The sequence below is a fragment of the Mytilus californianus genome, unplaced genomic scaffold, assembly GCF_021869535.1.
Source record: "Mytilus californianus isolate M0D057914Y unplaced genomic scaffold, xbMytCali1.0.p SCAF_7, whole genome shotgun sequence".
Taxonomy (NCBI): domain Eukaryota; kingdom Metazoa; phylum Mollusca; class Bivalvia; order Mytilida; family Mytilidae; genus Mytilus; species Mytilus californianus.
The window spans coordinates 93840629-93862063 of NW_026262723.1; the positions used below are offsets into that span (position 1 = coordinate 93840629).

General features: G+C 31.6%; 1 protein-coding gene across 1 annotated transcript in view; it reads left to right on the forward strand.

The window, feature by feature from the left end:
• Window positions 1-2877: 2877 nt before the first annotated feature.
• The window catches only part of LOC127708711 (uncharacterized), a 45156-nt gene continuing 26598 nt past the window's right edge, over window positions 2878-21435 (forward strand). The window contains exon 1 of the mRNA XM_052213829.1: window positions 2878-3299. Coding sequence (XP_052069789.1) covers window positions 2879-3299 — 421 coding nt within the window. The 5' untranslated portion in view covers window position 2878. The remainder of the gene's footprint in view (window positions 3300-21435) is intronic.

Consider the following 21435-nt stretch of genomic DNA (forward strand, 5'->3'; position numbering starts at 1 on the left):
TTAAGAATTAAGAATTTGATTCTGAAATTCAGAGATATATATATAGTTTCAAAAATTTCTGATTTTAGGGCTAATTTGACTCCAAAAATACCTTCTCCTTACTGACATCTACACTATCTGTAAAAAGTATTATGAAACTACCTACTTTATAGGCGGTGTAAATATCAATAGGTTTACAAGATTCAAAGATCTGTTACGACTACATACAATCAAAGTCCCTTTCCTCATGCAAAAGTATTACAACATTTGACTTTCCCAACTTTTACACAAGTCTTCATCATCATTTACTTAAGAAAAATTAAAAAAAAAGTATAGCTAAAACTGAAAAGGTAAAATCATAAAAAGTTCCCGAAACTAACACCAAAGCTGTGCATGAGGTAGGCACATTTCTCAATTTCGAATGATTTCCTAGGTTTTATAACAGCAAAATTACAATGAAACAATATCCGTTTTTTTTTAAAATGACAGTACCAAAGTACTGAGCTACCTCGGGTACTAACGGTCCACAGAGAAAAGTATTGACTCAGTGGGAGTAATAACATTAAACAGTACCAACATTCTTGCACCAGATGTGTATTTCGACAATTGATGTCTCTTCAGTGATGCTTGCACCAGATGTGTATATCGACAATTAACGTCTCTTCAGTGATGCTTGCACCAGATGTGTATTTCGACAATTAATATCTCTTCAGTGATGCTCGAGGCCAAAATGTTTGAAAATCCAAATCTAAATACAAACGTTGAAAAACATATGTAACCAAAAAGGACCAAAAGTAAAGCTAAACCCGGAAAAGGATCTTATTGAGCGAGGTAAAATTAAACAACATCGGAAAACTTAAGGTTCAAACAGTTTGACATTGTACAGACACAAAATGCGATGGGGTAACACCAATTTTATTTGCGCATAAACCTCCGCGTGTGTCTATCTAGACAGCATGTCGTAAAAATAAAACACAAATCTCTTGCACGGTCCAGCTACCAAAAGGATGACAACTAATTTTAACAAGAAAATTAATGACTACACTAAGTTAGGAAAGCATAGTCAAAGTTTGCTCCTTACTACAGGAAGCTATAGCTAAGGTGTTGAGTATTGCCGCGTAAGAAAAAAAATGATTGCTTGTTTACAAAAGGTTTTTTTTCTGGTAACGGAGATGATCTGAATACAACATAATGTCAGAGTGGTTGCTTGTTTACAAATCTTCATTATGTATTTCAATTTGAAGCCAATTATGGATAGTGTTATATATGCAATTCACGGGACACCTTTTGAACTAGACCAAATAATAAAAAGCGTACATGTATATATAATAGAAAGAAAAGGCGAGAATTGTTGTGACTATCGATGACACCATCAAAGGCCGGATTGAAAAACAATATCGTCTTACAAATTATATTTAGTAATTTTTATTTGTTTGTTTGTTTGCTTGCTTGTTTTTTTGTACGAACACAATTTCATAATTTCGTCTGTATGTTGCATTCCCAGTGATGAAAATTTTTGCACCAATAAATGATATTCAAATTATATTATATATAAATTCATCATAGAAACCAGGCTTAAAAGTTTGTACTCCAGACGCTCGTTTCGTCTAAAAAAGACACCAGTGACGCTCGAATCATAAAAATGTTAACAAAGCCAACTAAAGTACGAAGTTGAAGAGCATTGCGGACCCATGTATGTGTGTAAATAATTAAAGCTGAACGATCGTAAAATTATTATTGAAAATTGAAAAAAATATTTGCAAGCACATGCTAACAATGCTACACTTCAGCTACGCCACTGATTTAACATAAAATAAGATCGTCTCTTTTTAAACTTTGGAAGTAGAAAGGATTTCAGCGATATAGATATACTAAGCTTTGTCAATACTGAAATTTCGAGTTTTCAGCATCTTTATTAAGCACCATTAACCGGTTTTGTGTGTTGTTTTAAAGTTTAAAAAGATGCATTTCTTAAATATGAATAAAACAGTAAGCAAATGTATTGCCATCTTCAAACTTTTAACGGGCATTTGATATTAAAGTATACATGATTTAAAGTACATATCCCACGTAATAAAGTAATAAAAAGTTATTAGAAACACCACATCACAGACAGAACTGTGTGGGGAAACAAATTTGTTTGTCTATTTCCATAAACTAAGCAAATGTCTATTAACATCTTTTGATCTATCGACAATCTCTTTTGAGGCATCGAAGATAGGATTTTTGTTTTAATAAGGAAGCAAATACAATTTTTAGTTACAATACAGCGCAAACCCAAGCAAACCTTGTCTTGTACAGAGTGATTTACAACCGAGTAAGAAAACAAGAGGGGTAAATTCAATTACATATTTCATCTTTCTCACACATTATTTTATAATAGACTGATATATTCCTGAGATATCAATAAACCACTGGATTTCTATGATAATCATTGATTCAAACCACAATCTACATGTCCGCTGCGAATATTGGTTATTGTTTTATAAAATCATTCACAACAGAGAATAGGTTTACCCTAAATAACGCGATGGTAAATTCTTTAATAAGCTTGAACCATAATGTGACAATGCAAAGAATTTCCCTGAAGAGTAATTCTATCGACACTCAAAATTGACTGTTCCGAACAGCTTACAGTGTAACGGGACAGTGTGAATTATTTAGTTGTTAACGTTTGAATGTTGTCAGTTACTGATTTACAATTAAACAAATTCAATTTATAAAATCTTTTAAGATATTATTATCAGAGGCGGAAAACATTTGTTTATTCCATTGTTAGCTGTATGATCAGAAAGCACTTAAATGGATGCATTGCTGTAATGAAGTCATATTTTTACTAGACACTGATCCAGGATTATGTGTGTCAAAAACGTCATCACGGTTTTGGATTTAAATTGTGATGGTGAAAATTTGTAACTACAGTAGCTTGATATTTGCAGGAAATGTAACTGTTTTATTAATTATTTCAATGACAACTGACTATTGGGAATACAGAGGGTTTAATTCAACTTTATTAAATTCAACGTTATATCAAACTAAAAACGCTGAAATTATGTTACCTCGTGATACAAAATCTTATACTCTGCTTTGGTATAAAAGAAAAAATATCAAAAAGTTCAACAACGAAAAGGAGCCTTTATTGCAACAAGAAACTTTATATCAACCGCCAATATTTGTCAGCAACTTTTTCAGACTCGACACTGAAAACACAAGTATGCAGAAACAAAAGTCTTCAATTATAACGTCCGAATTAGAAGGAGGGATGGTGGTATTATTTCAAGAGTATGGTAACCTATTCAGGGATTGTGATGCATTAGAAGGTAAAAAATATGTATAGAAATACCAATATTTTTATTAAATTTCAATACACATTTATTTTTTTTTAATTTTAAATGTCATAGTACGTAACATAAATTGTCACCTGGAATGTTATGGTTTTGTCATTTCTATAGGAAACTACTATGTATCATACTATCATATTTGATCACTTGTACTCGTTTTAAAATATCAAGCATTATATAATGGTCAGATAAATTCATCAACTGAAGTAACAATTAACAAGTAGCTCTTACAATTATCAAATGTTTCTTAAAAACATTCAAATGAAGTTTAACAATTGTTAATTGGTACTCCCATGTAATATGCCTAACTATCGTCAAATGATTTCGTTCTTCAGATAAGTCCGTATATCCCGTAACGTTAAATTACTAGTACTGAACTTTATGGACGAAGGAAATCATCGTTATACTCATTAAAATATTTAAAGTGTGCCTTCAGGTACTCATTGTCCAATTTTTAACCTGTATAACTTCTTAATGTAATCTTTTAACTGTAGATGACCCCCGATTTTTGGTTGGGTTCGTATTGTTCAGTCTTTAGTTTTCTATGTTGGGTTTTGTATACTATTGTTTGTCTTTTGGTCGTTTTTCGTTTGTTGCCATGTTATTGTCAGTTGTTTTCGACTTACAAGTTTGCAAATCTCTTTGGTATTTTTTGCATCTCTTTTAAATGTGCATTTAGTAAAGGTTACTCGTTTGTTCATCGATAAACTAATGTTCCATCTAATTAAAAAAAAGTTATGATACATTTTGATAAATTTGCAGAAAATACATTTGTTTCACAAAAAAAAAAAAGGTTTCGGCTTCGTTAGACAAGGCTTACATAAACGTTTAGATTATACAATTCATCATGTACCTAGCTTTTCAAACATTTAGACCAATGCATTCCTGGTGACAGTTATTCCACAAAAGTGCTTCGAATGAATCATTTTTTTTTTATATAATTATGTTTTCTTAATTGCTTCTGAAAAAAAAATGAATAAAACAATTGTCTATGTTTTCACTTAAGAATTTGATAAGTTTCGATTAACCTAGTCTCTTTTAAATCGTTCAAAGTCTCTAGTGCAGTTAAGTACTTTATCATCTCATTATATATATATGGAATTTGTTTGACCCCTTGTTAATTCTGATAGTAATTGTAAATTGTAATACTGCATTCGTTACAATAATTATTTCACTTTTGATTTTTATTTGATCAGCCTATGAATGGATTCGACACAGCTGGTGATACATTTTTTTTGCACCATTCATTTACATTAAAGTTTATAATTCTTGATTCCGATACAGGTCTACTAATTGCAAGAAATAAAATCTCCTAAAAACGAATCATCAAAGGATTCCATAACGTAAATCAGAAATATCAACCATGCGACGCAGTAAAGCCTCCAACTGAATATCTCTAATCTACTGTGTAAACATTTTTTTCACACTATTAAAAAGTTTAGGTTTGACTTAACCAAGTCCTGTTAATTGCTTTGATTGATTGTTTTCGTTTCAACATCAGTATATTTGTCTAACCTAAAACAACTGTAATCGATTTATATCCGTATATAGACTAATGATTGCAATTCGAATCGACATGAGAGAAATTAAAACCTGCCGATACACCTGATAAAACTCTCAAATCTTTTATTTATGTTAGGCATGTTATAAAAGTAAACTTAAATTTAAATATATGTTTTGTATACACTAATAAAGAGTCCATCATCTCGCGAATGTTTTTAAAGATTCAATACAAAATCTGCTGAAATCTTTGAAGTAACTGCATTAAAAAGTATAGTGTTTACATGAGAAATTGTAACATGATACATTTATTTTGAACATGTTCGAGACAAAATAAGGCTGACATTGCATACATACGGTACGTTGGAGTTTACATATTACTTGGTACATACCACGATCATATTACATAATATCAGGGATAAAGAAGTAATCGATTTATAAGTAATACAGCTTATGATATATATAATTGTACTAAAACTTAGATTGCAACTTTGTCGGACAAAATTGACTTTGGATGATTTTGGTTTCTTCTGTTTAAGCCTTTTTAAACATGTTAAAGGCTATGTTGGTTCATAGATCCATGGTTGGTTCTACTTCCTCAGATTTCCTATCTTTTGACTTCCAAAATGTTGACATCAAACCTGATGCATGTTATTCCAGAAACACGTGTCAAGGAAATCAGCGTCATACTATTTTCTATGACATCATAAAATGCTGTTGAAAAGTATGAACCCAAATTTTTTAGTTGTTCTATTTTCGGATCGAGTAATCGAATGTTTCTGGTGCAATATATCTGCATTTTTCTACTTTGGCACATGTCGCTGTAAATGATGATTTATTATCCGTAAATGATTGACACTTTGTAACTCGATCTTATTGATAGTGCATTACTAAGGCATAAGACAATGACCTTTGTTTGTAGTTAACTGCAGTCTATGTTAATTGTAACGATTGGGTTGGAAAATGTTTTAACTCATTTTGAGATCCAGTCTTTAGAAACCAACTATGCTGTGAGTACGCAATAAAACATTTGTTTACAGTAGCAAGACGTATGCTCATCAAAATATGTATTTATTGTATTTGTTATGGCTTTACTACTTCACAATTTCAAAATCAGAAATTCAGTTCCTAATAGAACCTTGACTTTGATAAAGTTCCCCTGTAAATGTTTTTGATAAAGTTCCCCTGTATATGTTTTTGATAAAGTTCCCCCTGTATATGTTTTTGATAAAGTTCGTTCCCCTGTATATGTTTTTGATAAAGTTCCCCCTGTATATGTTTTTGATAAAGTTCCCCTGTATATGTTTTTGATAAAGTTCCAACTGTATATGTTTTTGATAAAGTTCCAACTGTATATGTTTTTGATAAAGTTCCCCTGTATATGTTTTTGATAAAGTTCCCCTGTATATGTTTTTGATAAAGTTCCCCCTGTATATGTTTTTGATAAAGTTCCCCTGTATATGTTTTTGATAAAGTTCCCCTGTATATGTTTTTGATAAAGTTCCAATTGTATATATTTTTGATAAAGTTCCCCTGTATATGTTTTTGATAAAGTTCCAACTGTATATGTTTTTGATAAAGTTCCCCTGTATATGTTTTTGATAAAGTTCCAACTGTATATGTTTTTGATAAAGTTCCCCCTGTATATGTTTTTGATAAAGTTCCAACTGTATATGTTTTGATAAAGTTCCCCTGTATATGTTTTTAATAAGATTTCAACAACTACATAACAACGGCACTACAACTGTATTTGAATAAAACGAAAAATTGCACAAAAGATTTTAAGAATTTCATTTGAAGAGATCACTTTCTGTGAATATTTTCACCTATTTAGTTTTGTTCCCATGAAGCAAAACAGACACATTTACAGTGAAATCTTGTGATAACATAAAGCATTTTAATAAAATCATTGGGGTTCCATACCCTTTGAAATGAATTATTTACAACGACAAAAAAAAAGCATACCCTGTATAAGTAAAAATAAATAGCTATAAGATAAAGTTGTAGACGTCTTAATACGATGAACAGTTGGTTAAATTAAGTTCATTTAACTTTCATTAACAAGGATATATCAATTTTTTTTCAAGCTAACATTTTTTTTTAACACACAATCCACCTTAATGCTGTCAAGACTTGTCGAGCAACGTGTAGAAAACTGCACCAATTTAATATTTTCTTCAAAGGCATGTCGGGTTGACTTCATCCAAAAATCTGATAAAATGAAAAAAATGACACAGCGGTTATTAACTGGTATACAATGTGAACTTTGATTCATGTACATTTTCTCTCAATCATTAAAGGTGTTTCAAAACTTATTCATCTTTTTGGCATGTCGTTAAGTCATGCCTTATTCATTCACGTTTGCATTAATAATATGTAGCCTAATCGAATAAAACTTCTTCTTCTTCTGAAAATAGATATGAAGCAAACTAATTCTATTTCGCAACAAGATAGTTTGAAAAAACAAATATTTTCTGCATCATCAACAAAATTTACCCATTTTTTGCCAATGTTGTATTACTGCATGGATTAAGCTTAAATTGTTACCATATTCTTTTCCAGTTGTATATTGCCAGTTTGTTTTTGATAAATTAAAACATAACTAAATATGTATAACTCTTTAGAGTTATGAAAACTGATGGTCCTTCAGTCGACATTATGTACTTATATTTTTGCATCGCACAAGGTCAAGTTTTATCAAACTGTTTATGACGTCTGTGCATTAAATTCGTTGAATGTGTACTAATTGATATCTTAGTCTGACAGAACACAATTCATTTATTAGTTGTTATTGGCTTTGAACTAGCTCAGTAACTGTGAGTACTCTTAGATGGGTACTTGTGTTTTTTTTTTATGCTTACAACCAATCTGATAAGTCAAGCCATTTCCAACTTATTGTTACAATTAGTTCTTATGTTGTGCTGTTACACCACTGTTCAGGTTAGGGGAGGGTTGAACACCATCAATTATGTTGAACCCCGCTACATTCTGTAAGTGCCTGTTACAAGTCAGGAGCCTGTAATTCAGTGGTTGGCGTTGGTTGCTGTCAGACCTATTTGTTTATTGTTTATTGTTTTGTCATAATCAGGTCGTTGGTTTTTCGTTTGATTTGTTTCACATTTTGTCATGTAGGAACCTTTTTAAGCTGACTATATGGTATTGCGTTTACTCATTGTTGAAGGCTGTACGGTGACATATAGTTGCATAAATCTACGTCATCTTGACTTTGGTGGATAGTTGTCTCATTGGCAATCATATTATATCTCCTTATTTTATAATGTATCTTTTTGAGAACTTTATTTATAAGACTGACTATTAAAACTTGACCAATATCAGCAAGTTTTAATATAGCAATCTGGAGCCATAGCTTCCACAGGAAATCAAAATAGCCTAACAAACCGCCTGTGTTTTCTTTTGTATTTGTCGTTTCTTTTTCATTAGGCTCCTATTATCTCTAAATTTTATTTCAACCTCACCTAGGTATTTCATAGATAAGCCACCTCCTTTATGATAACAGGATTTTTAGACTAGGACATTTTTTACTCATAAGGATCTAACAGTGACCTTCTGATGTGAACTATCGTTAAGATATTTCTATATTCCTTTCAATTTTAATACATTGTAGTTCAATGTTACAAAAGATGTTTGATATATATTCACTGGTGATCCAATGAATGGATCTGTCGTAAAGTTGTCACTTGTTTAGACGTATTTATCATATAATTATTTCTGTGACTGCATCTTACGATCCTTTACGACAGATAATTTAGCTAATCTGCAATCAATTCCATCTTCATGCCTAATATATCATGTACTGTGTTACAACTCTAGATTCTACTGACGAGGAAAGGTAACACTAGGCCACCGAAAGCTGAATTTTTTAGTTCAGTCTAGGTGGCCGAGTGGTATAGACGCTGAATACAGTGCAGGCGGTGTTGTCTCGATATCCCAATAGCATGAGTTCGAATCCCGGCGAGGAAGGAACAAAAATTTGATTCCGCAAATTTGCAGATTTAGCATTGTTGTGCTGATATTTAGAGTAATTATGAATATAACATGTGTTTTCAGCCGTGTATCGCCTTCACTGCTGATCCAATGGATTCATCTGTCGTACAGTTGTCACTTGTTTAGACGTGCTTATCATATAATTATTTCTGTGACTGCATCTTACGATTTTGACTGTCCCTCTGGTATCTTTCGTCCCTCCTTTACTAAAGAAAATTTAGCTAATTTGCAATCAATTCCATCTTCATGCCTAATATATCATGTACTGTGTTACAACTCTAAATTCTACTGACGAGGAAAGGAAACACTAGGCCACCGAAAGCTGAATTGTTTAGTTCAGTCTAGGTGGCCGAGTGGTCTAGAGCGCTGGACACAGTGCAGGTGGTATTGTCTCGATATCCCAATAGTATGAGTTCGAATCCCGGCGAGGGAAGAACAAAAATTTGCTTCCGCAAATTTGCAGATTTAACATTGTTGTGCTTATAATTAGAGTAATTATGAATATAACATGTGTTTTCAGCCGTGTTTCACCTTCACTGTTGATTCAATGGATGGATCTGTCGTAGAGTTGTCACTCGTTTAGACGTACATCTAAATATATATATACTAGTATATAACTTAACATAAAGTAAATATAAAAACAAATATTTGAATATCATTTACATAGTTGTTGACAGCCTCGCTGGTCTCGTGGTAGCGTGTTCGCCTCGAGTACGGGAGGTCGTGGGTACGAACCCCGATCGGGTCAAACCAAAGACTTTAAAATTGGTATTTGCTGCTTCTTCGCTAAGCACGCGACATTATGGAGTAAGAGCAAAGACTGGTTAGCTTGGAGTCAGAATAATGTGTCCGGATAAGGTGACATGTCTTCCTGCGGACTGTTACCTTGTGAACCAGCACGTTAAAAATCCGGCTCAGTGTGTCGGTCTAGTACAAAACAGGGCTAAATTTCATATAAAATTAACATGTTCTCGTCTTGAATATGCATATCAATTTGCAGCTAGACGTTAAGCAGCCATCCATCATCATCATCATAGTTGTTGGGTTGGGTAATTGTATTCTATTTTCACTTACAGTAAATTAAGATAAATATAAATAAAAATATGATAAACATACAAAAAAAAACTCATCAAAGATACCAGACTTATAATTGTGTACTCCAGACGCACGTTTCGTCAACAAAAAACTCACCCAGTGATGCTCGAATCAAAAAAATTAAACTGCAAAATAAAGTACGAAGTTGAAGTTGAAGTCGAAGACAAAAGCAGTGTAAGTACGATTTTAAAGTAAAATGTCCGTCTTGACTAGAAATGTACACATTCTTTAAAGTTGCACATTAATGGCTTTAAAGTATCATATAATTCTATATTGAACTTTCCTGTGGGAGATTTACTCAACATCTCTGATAAATTTATTTGACAATATGACAACATATTTCGATTTTATATAATACCCAGAGGCAAAAAATACGTAAAAACAATTTAAATCCCATCATAAAATGTTATTTTTTGCCGAACAAGTCTTAAGACTTTTCTATATTTGATATTTAATATGGATTTTGGCATGTTTAAATATATTTCTGACAAACAAAATACGTATACAAACTTTGAGAATATCAACTTTAAACTAGATTATTTATCTTTTTTTCTTTTACAAAATATGAGAATAGAGAGTTTGTATAGTTTTTTTAATGTGTTCACCATGTTATTCTTAACCAAAAGCAATTTGAAAGTCGATCTAAGACAATTTTGTCAATTCATTTTAACCTTCGTTGGTTATATAGTTGCCAAAGAATATTTGGCTATAATTACATTACATAAGGTTCTATATATTGATTGACCGAAGCATTTCAAAGGTTATGTGTTAATTCCTAATAAAATGCAACGTCTATGACTGCACGTGCTTTCCGTGAAACCGTTAAAACAATGTATAAAAGAGCAAACGAAAAGATCAATTTAATTTGTTATTTCGTGGTTATACTAGTGTTTTAAAAATGTAATTAAAAGAATGTAATGCTTCTTTTTTAGTAATTATATACGGTTGTAAAAGCGTTGATCTTGCGCACATATTAAGTGAAAGCTGTACAAAAGGTGCTTCTGTCAACGTTTCACATCCCAATGAAATTACAAAAAAAAAAGCATTCAATTCTTATTACGGGTCGGGTAATTTGTATCAAGGTAAATCAAGATAAGCGCTTCGAAAGCAGAAAAGTCAGTATGTTTGGTTTGTGAAATCTGAACTTCTTACGTAATTTTATAAATGAATAATAGATGAATTTTCTCCTGTTTTATTACATGATTAAAAAAAGTACTACTAATTTGGAAACCGTGCGTTGAAATTAGTTAGCTAATGAATCAATGTTATTGTTCGATCAGTTTAACGAAGAACACTTAGTTCCCTTAGTGTTCTATGCTGTATACTGATGTACTAATTATTCTTCCAATACAAACACATTCATTCTTAATCATTATAGGCATTTAAGAGATTTGATTTTTATACGAAAAAGTAATAAGTTCATTAAGACATCACCCCAACATTTAAATCCTGAGTATCTTGATCTGATGTTTGACAACCCCCAACACCCTCTACTCTTTGTATGACCAGATGTGATTGAAACAGAGTAGATATAAATAGACGTCATGAAGACATTTTAATTTTTAAATAACATATAAACTGAGAAGCATAATTATATCATACATGTATTAGTATTACCTTTAATCTCTGAAATATGTTGCAACAAAGCAGCTTTAAATTATACTATGCCGACGCACCCGTTTCTCGTTTTTTATATAGATTGGTTTTCCCGTTTGAATGGTTTTACACTAATAATTTTTGGGGCCCTTTATAGCTTACTGTTCGGTGTGAGCCAAGGCTCCGTGTTGAAGACCGTACTGTGACCTATAATGGTTTACTTTTATAAATTTTGACTTGGATGGAGAGTTGTCTCATTGGCACTCATACCACATCTTCTTATATCTATATAATAAGCATGGACAATTGTTAAATTGATCCAAAATGTGGGAAAAAAAATAAAACATCAGTTATTCGATTTATACTGTGTGGTAGTAAAGCATATGTGCAGTTTAGATACCCCACATTACAGATTCATGAATCGTTTGCAGTTTGGTTCAAACCCATTTTTCTATGATTCAGTATGGATTCAAAATTAAATTGGTGCTATTATATAGTATAATAAGGATGCATATACAAAATAATCACAGAATGAACATTTGTTTTCTATTTTTGATTAATCGAAGGAGAAAACTGTCAAAATTGGTGCAATTTGGGAACCCTCATGTTAGATATAAGAGGGCTCTTTCTTACTTATGTTCTTTTATTGAACAGAAAAAGGGTATAGATAATGCGAAAGGCACAATTACTATAGAAGTAAGCCGCAAACCAAAACCAATAACAAGAATAATGCGATGTACATCTGGTTATGTAGTGATATACAAATGTGTCTTCTTATCTCCTTTTTGATATTTGTTTAACAAATAAAAATAAATTCTTATTAAAGGTTAATGAACCTTATTTGGCTATTTATTTAGGTTCTTTTTGGTTATATAGCTCTTCAAATGTTTCGGTTCTAATACATCTTCGGCTTTCAAATATTAGGCTTTGAGCGTTCCTGGTGTAAGTTAGGGAGCTACCATTTGATTTTTATGGGGGGGCTAGGATGAAAAATTTTGTCCTGCCTATTTATTTTTCCCTCTATTCAGTCCTGCCTTTTTATTTTTCACTCTATTCGGTCCTGCCTTTTTTTTTTATTAGTTTATCCTGACTTTTTTTAACCTAAATTGTCATCCTGCTTTTTTTTTTGGCAAAGTGTCTCATCCTGCCTTTTTTTTTACTCAAAACTCCTGTCCTGCCTATTTTTTTCAAATTTCATCCTAGCCCCCCCCCCCCCCCCCCCTTTCCATAAAAATCAAATGGTAGCTCCCTTAATACAAAAAAGCGCTTTGGACGCATGCAATTTATAACGTGTTTTTTTTATTCATTTTTTTTATTGATTTTTGATAATCCCTTAGAATGTTCTCTTCCTTTTTTATACACTTATTATTTTATACACTTATTATTTTATACACTTATTATTTTATGAGAAGGCAATCGTAGGACTTACTAGACTTACAAGCCCACATAAGCTTCACAGTTTTACTGATAATTTATTTCATGCAATATGGTGGTAGACTAAAATCATGAACATGTGTTTTATTGCTTGGCCTCAAGAGGTGCGAAAACCTCACAATTGTAAAAGCTTTATAACTTAATGATGGAAACTATTTTCTTTAACGATATTTTTTGAAAGTTTGACAACATAAATAACAATGAAAAATTAATTGTAGAACTTAAATGAATCATCTTTCCTTGGAAGCAACCATTAATTAAGATTCAATTCATACAGTTACATTTATCGACATTTTAGGCCGATATAAAAGTCTGCATAAAGCAGCACAAATGATATAAACACAATTTCGGAATACACGTATAATGTGGCATTCACACAGTGCTGATTATGGCTCCCGTTTGAGATCAGACAGCGGTAATATAGACAAACAGTTAACTTCAAACCTTATTAGTCGATTTAAGAAAATGCAGAAATTATTCAATTCTTTGATATTTATGACAGATAGCAACTGAATAAGAATGTATTCCGATTGATTTCTCCAGTTATACTTTTTAATATACTTCTTCTGGATTTGAATCTATTTTGGTCATTCAAGTATAAATTGGTATTCATCTTCAATAGAACTAGTGTAACAGTGTGGACATTATCTATTAGTTTGATCAACATTATAATTCTATATGCTTGTGTCTATGGTTCATTATGCACAGATATGCTGTATTTACAAATATATAGTTTACAGGTCGAACAAAATAAAATTTCAAATCATATTTAATATACTTTTATCTATAAAACTGATATTTACTTTAGATTTTTTTCAAAATAGCGGCTACTTCACTAATAAATGCCCATAACGTTCTTGCTTTCAATTGTAATTGAACAATTTCTGTACAAGCTACAATCTAAACTCATTATCTCATTTTGCTACACCAATTTTGTTTTTCATTTTGTTTAACACAATTTCTTTCAAGCATTTCATCATTTATTTTAGCCTCTTTATGCTACATATCTACCCAATTCACAATAAACCGTATAAGGACCAGTACTCATTTTTATTTTGAGATTACGTTTTAAATTATAGAGACAAATCTTCTTAATGTTTGGTGCCTCATGGAATCCAATACTTCTAAATAATAATTTAGTATGCTTGCTATATAAGAGGGGCGTAAAGGGGGGTATCTAAACGGAAGAACGCGAAATGAAATTGCCATTTCACGATAAACGAACAATTAAAAATTTCTTGCACGTTGATCTTTTTACCGATTTCAAGAAACACGGTGAATAACGAACCATTTTCACGGCTGCACGTGAAATAAAAATTGCAAAACACGTTGCACGAAAATAACCCTTTACCACCCTCATATAAGTATCAGATAGCGACAACAACGTTTTATTGTAATAATAAAATTTTATCTTTTATCAAATAGGCTAAAACAAACTTTTAACCCTTTTCTTATTGTTCATTTTGAGTATTTGTAATAAAATAAGATGTCTAGGTACATAACATATTTCAATGTAATGACCATTTACATAACATCACTCATCTCATCTATTTTTTACTTTGTTTCTAAAAATCTACATTTTATTTTTGACAATTTTATAGATAAATGATGCCCAAATGTATGTGTATAGAAATTTACTGCATCGATCACCCTTTGGAGATCAGTCATACTTTAACTGTATAAGACCATATATGCAATTACAAGATTTACATAAAAGTTCATATGATTTACAATTCTGTGTAACAAGCTCTACATCCATATCATTAGATACGAATACAGGAGAGGGAGTAATGATTCTCCTTGCATTAGGACAACAGTACATTAAAAAAAATCAAATATTTACCATTGAGTTATACATAGATTTAATGACATTTAATAATAAGTCAGTTATTCTGCATCTGACTAACGTTTGCCATAATTTGTTATATATGACACTATCAAAAGCTCTTATATACTCTACAAAAGAATAGCACAGTCCTTAACCAAAAGCAAAGATGCAAGAAAGTTAAGTAAATTCATTTTAACCATCGTTGATTGCAATCGCTCTATTCCAACCACATCACATTCAGCAAAGAGCTGAAGATTTTACCCACATGTGATACTATTGAATTCAATTGTAACTTTATGTGTCCTTTTTAAAAAAACTGGTATGATAATAATTTCACACACACACAAAATGAACGGACTGTGTTTATTATATAAATTGTATTTTTACATGAAAAACTGATTTTTACATTTAGACAGGTTCGGTATTAAGTTTGATGATCTTTTTGATATCAAATATCCATTCTTCCCTTTATACCTTATTTGCCTGATATACATTTTTGATTTAGTCTGCATTTAATTGTTATTGCACTAGGAGGACGTCTTTTTGATTTAGTCTGCATTCAATTGTTATTGCACTAGGAGGACGTCTTATTTTCATTTTATTGGTTTAGAATCATAGTACAATTTACTATTTCAAGAATTTTTTTTCGATTCATTGTTTTTTATTGCCCATGGTGTTTTTTCTTTTTTCTTTTATTTAATGGAAATCATTTTGTCAGTTTTTCTATTTATCATAATTTAAAATTTAGTGCTATCGTTCCAGTGGCTTCCCTTTATATCTCAACTTAAACTTTGTCTTTACGGGCATACCCATGAAACCATAAACGTTTCAAATTTAACAGATCTTAGAGTTACAGTGATGGCTTCAATACGGAACAAAAGATTATACTTCACTGCTAGTTCAAGACGACACAGTTTCGGGGTCATACCAACAAATTAATAACTATGAAGGACTAAGTAATCACTTATTAAGAAACACTACCACAATTAGTCCGACAATCTAATTGTAAATTACAGAAACATTACAGTACGTTTTAAAACGAATAGTTTGACGGTCTCAGTATAACAATTGGCTTCCAGTTAACACAAAACGATACAAAATCTATTAAAATTCAATGTGTGTATATGCTCCTTATCTGTTTTGTTGTCTCTTTTTCTTATTTCCGGTCCATTGCTCTTCAGGGTTTGATACTTTGTTTTTTCTTATATTTTATTTTGAACACAGTACTCCATTACCGAAAAATACATTTTCGAAATGGACATAGAGCATATCATATTACTTTCCAAATCATTTTCAATATACATATGTTGACCTCCAGTTTTAAATAAGGTCGATATCGGAATTTTTGGTCCTCAATGCTCTTCAACTTCGTACTTTATTTGGCCTTTCTAACTGTTTTATATTCAAGCGCCACTGATGAGTATTTTGTCGACTAAACACGCACCTGGCGTGAAAAATTTTAAGCCTAGTATCTATGATGACTTTATTGTTCATTGTGTAGTTTTAGTGTTGTTCTTGTGTATTTCTGTTTGTTGACCCCTAGCTTCTTAGTTAAATACAAAGATATTACTATGGACGCACATGTCTGTCTGTTCTTCGATAGTGTTTGAACGTTAAATATCTAACGATACACAAAACGGATAGTAATATAAATGTGTTTGCTGAAAAAAGGACTTTTAAACTTTATTCTGCTGGGGACTATTCCTGATCAGTTTCCTGCCAAATCTTTCGTTTGTTTTTATCTTCTTTTATTTCCTTTAAAAGTACGTTGTGTCTCGATGTTTGAAAAGTTTTATTGGTTTTAGCCAATTAGGAAGTTATTCCTGAACTAACTCAATCTGAATTTATAAAAAGGGCTGATCACACACTACACCGTGCATGCTACGGTTAGAACTTATAGTCATATTGAACACTTTAATCTGGTACTGGCAGACACAGGACATCAAATATGTCCCCAATCTGATAATTTTGATTGTTTCCATTAACATTTAAAACACACTGCGTTGTTGGATTACAGATTTTTTCAATTTAATTTTATTGCAATGTTTGTAATTAAAAGTTACTTCCCTCAAATTAAACTACAATATAGCTATGCATAATCATACTTTCTGTCTTTTCAATGACAAATTAACAGAGAACAATACCAAAGACCTATCTTGAAAGGAAAAGTGATATAGTTTTTATTAAGTGACATTTTTGTCTAATTTGATTTAGTGAAGCATCGCTTGTATTCCGTTTCGTGTCCATTCAAGACTCAGCTGGCTACATCTGATCTAATAACAATTCCTTCCGACTTAGAAATGATCACTTCCCGATAACAAGCTTTGGTCAGATCATCTTCCAAATTAGCTTTTGTATTCTTGATTAAATAAAGGTCTGTTTGATTGGTAAACTATACAGATATGAAAATTCTTTTGTAGTTTCGTTTGTTTTTGTATAAAAACCTACTTCATCACGGTTCACACTCCATAAAGAAGTACTCTAATTGAAGCTGAATCGAAATGAAATGGTTTAATAACTTCTGATAAAAATTGCTTTTTACCAGTTAATAAATCTATCATATTCCATGAAATCTGACATGACATGTTGTATTCTGCGCGATTAGAACCAAGAAGCTTAGTAATATATTGATTTAATTTTAATGTATATCTTCCCATTGTTTTACAAGCACTGTGCATACAAATATCCATTTTGTTGGATATATTTGAAATCAGGATTGATTATAACTGAAAAATGGACATTCATTCGCCTTAATTTTTCATTCTCCTGAAACTCTTTAACAGCGTCAGTTGCTTGCTCTTTCAAAAATATATATTATCGTATAGACAGAGCTTCAGCATTGACATGATTTATATTGTAACTTTGTGCAAAAAATACAAATTGACCTTTCAAACTTCACGAGGCAAATGTAATGCTAGACAGTATTTGCTTTTCTGTCTTTGCAATATAAATATGTGTTTTCCCAATGTTTAACGTGTATTTGTCAATTAGCGTGCCTGTTGATCTAACTGTTCGTGACAAGACGGGTTTATCAACAATTTTATCTGCACTTAGAAGTGCAATTGATGAGTTTTTAACATTGGATTATTTGCCGCCGTAGTACGTCCAAATTCTATATATTTTGTTAAAACTTCATCATTATGATAGAAAATGTATAATTTTATTTTGTATTGTTATATGTAGCTTCAACGAAATGCTAATAGATTGGTTTTTATTGTGTTGGTTGCTACTGAGAAAAAGGTCTTTTTGACTGTACATTTAAGTAATCGGTTTGCAGAATCTATTGTTGCCAATACAGATTGCACAATTGTTACAAATATCTGTGTCATAAATGATCGAGGACATGTTCTACCTATTGTAGTTTCCCAGTAACAAAAATAGGTTAGGTAACCCGACAGGTGTAAGATGGGAAACAGGTAATCCGACATATTCATATCAAGTGAACCCGTCAACCAGACAGGCGTGCTATTAATGTAAGATAATTCTTATACGATTTGCATATTAGGGAATACTTTTATATGATTGTTCGAGAGGGCTTCCGGTAGTGGCTCTTGAGGTTATTTATCTTTGGATAGACGACGTAACTACTTTTCGTAACCAATGTAGACAAGATGGCGGCGATAGTAACACAAACCGGCTCGACGTTAAAAATATTCATTTTCACTTTGCGTTCATCGTTGAATTATATAATAAACACAAAACATTCATTTGGGTGATAATAAGATATTTTTGTAGTTTATTTTTTTTTCAGATAGCATTAACCAAAAAATATATTCATGCGCCAGGCCAATTCAATGACACAAATATACGATTTACGTGTGATTGTGGGGAAATTAAATTCCGTATCTCCAGTTTTAAAGAATTATAATGATAAAGCGCCTTTTTAATGGAATGATATGTTTTGAGTGACTTGGTCCAGTTTATACACTAATAAATTCCCTCAAAAAGGCGTTTAATCCTATAATACCGATTTAAGTTGTCACACAACGTGGAGTTACAGCCTTAGTTTTAGCGTAATTATATAATGTATTAACTTAAAATATAACCCCCAGGAAAATTTGACATTAGTGTAGCCGGGTAAAATGGCGTTCCGACTATGTAAAATCAAGAAGGAATATTTCGCTCCTTAAACTTTAATTTTAGCAGTCCGGCAAGACCGAACAACAAACTCCAAACTAAATGTAGTGTAACATACGAACAATATCAATATATATAAGCACAAGCAATTAAAGGATTAAGCAGATTAACAGATGCCAAATAGAAATAACAATAGATTAAAAGAGTAATTAGTGTATTACACGTATATGTAAATTATTGTCCAAACTGTCACAGATAATAAATAATTTATTGAATAGAGCAAATGAATTTAAGTCCTTTGTCCAAGATTATGACACAATATCCGTGTAAAACACTTATGCCTAAATTTACAAAGTCAAGAATAATAAGAAATGAAATAAATGCAAAACCTGAAGATACATTAAAACAATTGAATTAATAAAATGTTGTTTAAAAACTAATTTCACACTGCATACTCCAAATTGTCCGGTCATATTAGATTGATTTTACTATTCTTTTAGAACCTTTATTAGTTATATAGCTCCCCACGTTTTCCTTGGGTTTCAATGGTTTTGGGTGTTCCTAATGAAGCTTAATCCAGAACGCTTCGGATGCATACAATTTATAGTCACGTTATTTTGTGTCACACAACTCATAAACATGGCGAAGCATTGCCTAAATGGCGCATGGTTCCAGTCCACTTTCATTGGAGGTATTCATACACAGGCGAAAACCCAGTTGAAATAGAACAAAAGAATCGAAGCTCTTAGTTAGAGAAGGAGATAAATGCTTACAGTAATGTTGCCCCTTCGTATGGTGTTTACATATCTCAGTTGATACGTTATGCTCGTGCATGTTCACACTATACGGACTTCATATACAGGAGTGTGCTCCTAACGCAAAAACTGCTCCAACAAAGTTATGAGGAGGACAGATTAAAAGTGACACTCCGTAAATTTTACGGACACCTTCACGAATTGGTCGATCCATACGATGTGTCTTTGTCCAAACTAACTAAGGACATTTTTACCACGTGTTAGATTGTGGTTTGACATTACGTCGTCTGATCTTTTAATTACCGAACGTGACTTATTCACGATTGTGACTGTTTTGCTGAGTGTGAATTCGCATTGCTATAAGACGTGTCACGGTACTTTTCTATCCAAAATTCATGTATTTAGTTTTGATGTTATATTTGTTATTCTGATCGGATTTTATCGAATGTCTTATCGTTTGTAGTTGTAAATCTCATTTTTTTTCTGTTGTATTCGTGTGTTATGGTAAAGATAATTAATCACCCAGTTCATTAATTAGATTAACGTTAAGCGTCCAACAATTATATCAAATGACTGTTGAATCTTTTTGAAAGATGGCAACAACAATAGCATTGTGTATTACGTTGAACTTGCCATGTCAGAATTATTTACCAATAGTTCAAAAAGTCTAAAAGTGAATTTCCCAAGGGAGACCTTTGTAAGACAATTATTACTTCTTTATTTCTTAATTTTCGCAGAGAAAATATCAGAGTATGAAATTTTCATCACCATTGTCAGCTTAACATTTAAAATATCATAAAGATATATTATTTCTTGAGTTAGTTTTTTTGATTGTGTCCCTGAGTGAGGTTTAGACAAATGAATATCTTGGCTGTTATGGTATAATGTTGGTCTTAAATGAAAAACGTTAATACTACTTCAATTAGCTGTTTTTATTTTCTACGGCATTTCTACTAGAAGCGACATAAAAATGGACTACCGGAAATTAAAAAGAAGTTTATCTATATGTGTCCTTAAAAGATAATCAGGTCCTATAGGTCATTTTTAAAACCTTTGATAAGTAGTTGGTGTTTATATGTATATTTGTGATCGAGGGTCATTTAGTTTTATATCCAAGGACCCAACCTAAAATCCTATATAAAATATCTGCTTTAACTATATAAATTTGAATACAAGAACGTTTAAGAAGTAGATTTAATCATTTTTGTTGTTGACCAACTGGAAAACAGGAATCAAATTTTGTCACAGTGTTGTTTACATTTTTATTATCATGTGTCAACAAATAAGAACTTTATGTATTGTTCATGTTTTAATATGCTTTGGTCAAATTTAGTTGACCTTATTGTTGTTGTATATATAATGCTAAATGTCTTAGGATCAGAGATCACCCGTAAATAAAATGGCCTGTTAATTGTACGATATCAGACTCATGGCTTTTGTTATTTTGTTTGCAGTTGAAATATTTTTTCGTCAAGAAACAGAAATTACCAAATGAAAACGAAATAAGATAAAAATTAAACACAAATTCCGTCTAACCCGGAGACATCACTATCTTTAATCTTTTGAATTACATGTATATAAAACTAAGATGTGGCATGATTACTAATATCTGCCAATGACCAGGATGTAAACAATATGTATTTTTTCCCTATCGTTTTAAAGATAATCTCATTCCAAACTTTGTTATTCACAGTCAGATAGACGGGTTTGTCTTTAAGACATATATTTTCCATTACGCTCTTTAAGGGTCATCTATTCCCATAAGCCTTAACAATATCGAATTCTTCGTTTACTGACAAAGGAAAAGGTATAAAAGTATGTTGAT